This window comes from Myotis davidii, unplaced genomic scaffold, assembly GCF_000327345.1.
Source record: "Myotis davidii unplaced genomic scaffold, ASM32734v1 scaffold486, whole genome shotgun sequence".
Taxonomy (NCBI): domain Eukaryota; kingdom Metazoa; phylum Chordata; class Mammalia; order Chiroptera; family Vespertilionidae; genus Myotis; species Myotis davidii.
The window spans coordinates 516,056-516,842 of record NW_006298678.1 but is presented as its reverse complement, the minus strand read 5'-3'; the positions used below and the strand labels follow the sequence as shown (position 1 = coordinate 516,842).

The following is a 787-nucleotide window of genomic DNA, read 5'->3' as shown; positions in this document are numbered from 1 at the left end:
CTAGCAGACCCGTCCTTTCAGTACAGACTTCTTCCTGCTGTCCTTGGAAGGGTAGGCGGTGCTCTGAGAAGTGGTGCTCAATTCCACTGTGGGAGCACGAGCACTGCCTAATGCACTGAGGCTGAAAGGTCTAAGACACCCCACATGCAGCTCTCTCAGATGAGGGGCAGACATGGCCTCTTCTAGAAAAGGACAATTATGGGAAGGGAGGGGGGGGAGTTCTTACCAGTTTGGGAAATTTGCCTACCATTGTAATAAAAGTGAATTGAGACAATTATCTGAATAATTGAACTAAAGTCTCACCAAAATATGTTTTGGTCTGAATTATCCAGCTAACTGTTTTTTAGTGCAAAGAATTATGAACTGGGAGTTGGGATCTTGGTTTCCACCTGGGGTGTCACAAAGGAATGTTTAAGCTCCTCTATGAGATCAGGGTCTATCCAAGAGTCAGTGAATTTGACTTTGTATTTTGTGTGTAAACACACATTCCCTGAGGCAGGAAAATGTCAAGTTTGTGAAGTTGTGCACTAGTGGAAGCAGAGTGGGCATAGGTAATTCTCCTCAGGCATGCTTCCAGCCCAGGGTCAACCCTGGGAAGAAGCCCCTACAGTGACCCATCTTTATTGGCTGAGGATAAGATTCTCTGATCTCTCTCCTCTCTCTCTCTCTCTCTCTCTCTCTCTCTCTCTCTCTCTCTCTCTCTCTCTCTTCTTCTCTGAAATATATATATATATATTTTAAAGCCTATGACTTCCCCTTCCTCCAGTTCCCCTGCTCTCACCACTGG

At 45.5% G+C, this 787-nt stretch overlaps 1 protein-coding gene across 1 annotated transcript in view; it reads right to left on the bottom strand.

The window, feature by feature from the left end:
* Positions 1-787, bottom strand: part of FOXQ1 (forkhead box Q1) — a 6,991-nt gene continuing 6,204 nt past the window's right edge. The window contains exon 2 of the mRNA XM_015570931.1: positions 1-182. Within this exon, the coding sequence (XP_015426417.1) occupies positions 1-182 (182 nt within the window). The remainder of the gene's footprint in view (positions 183-787) is intronic.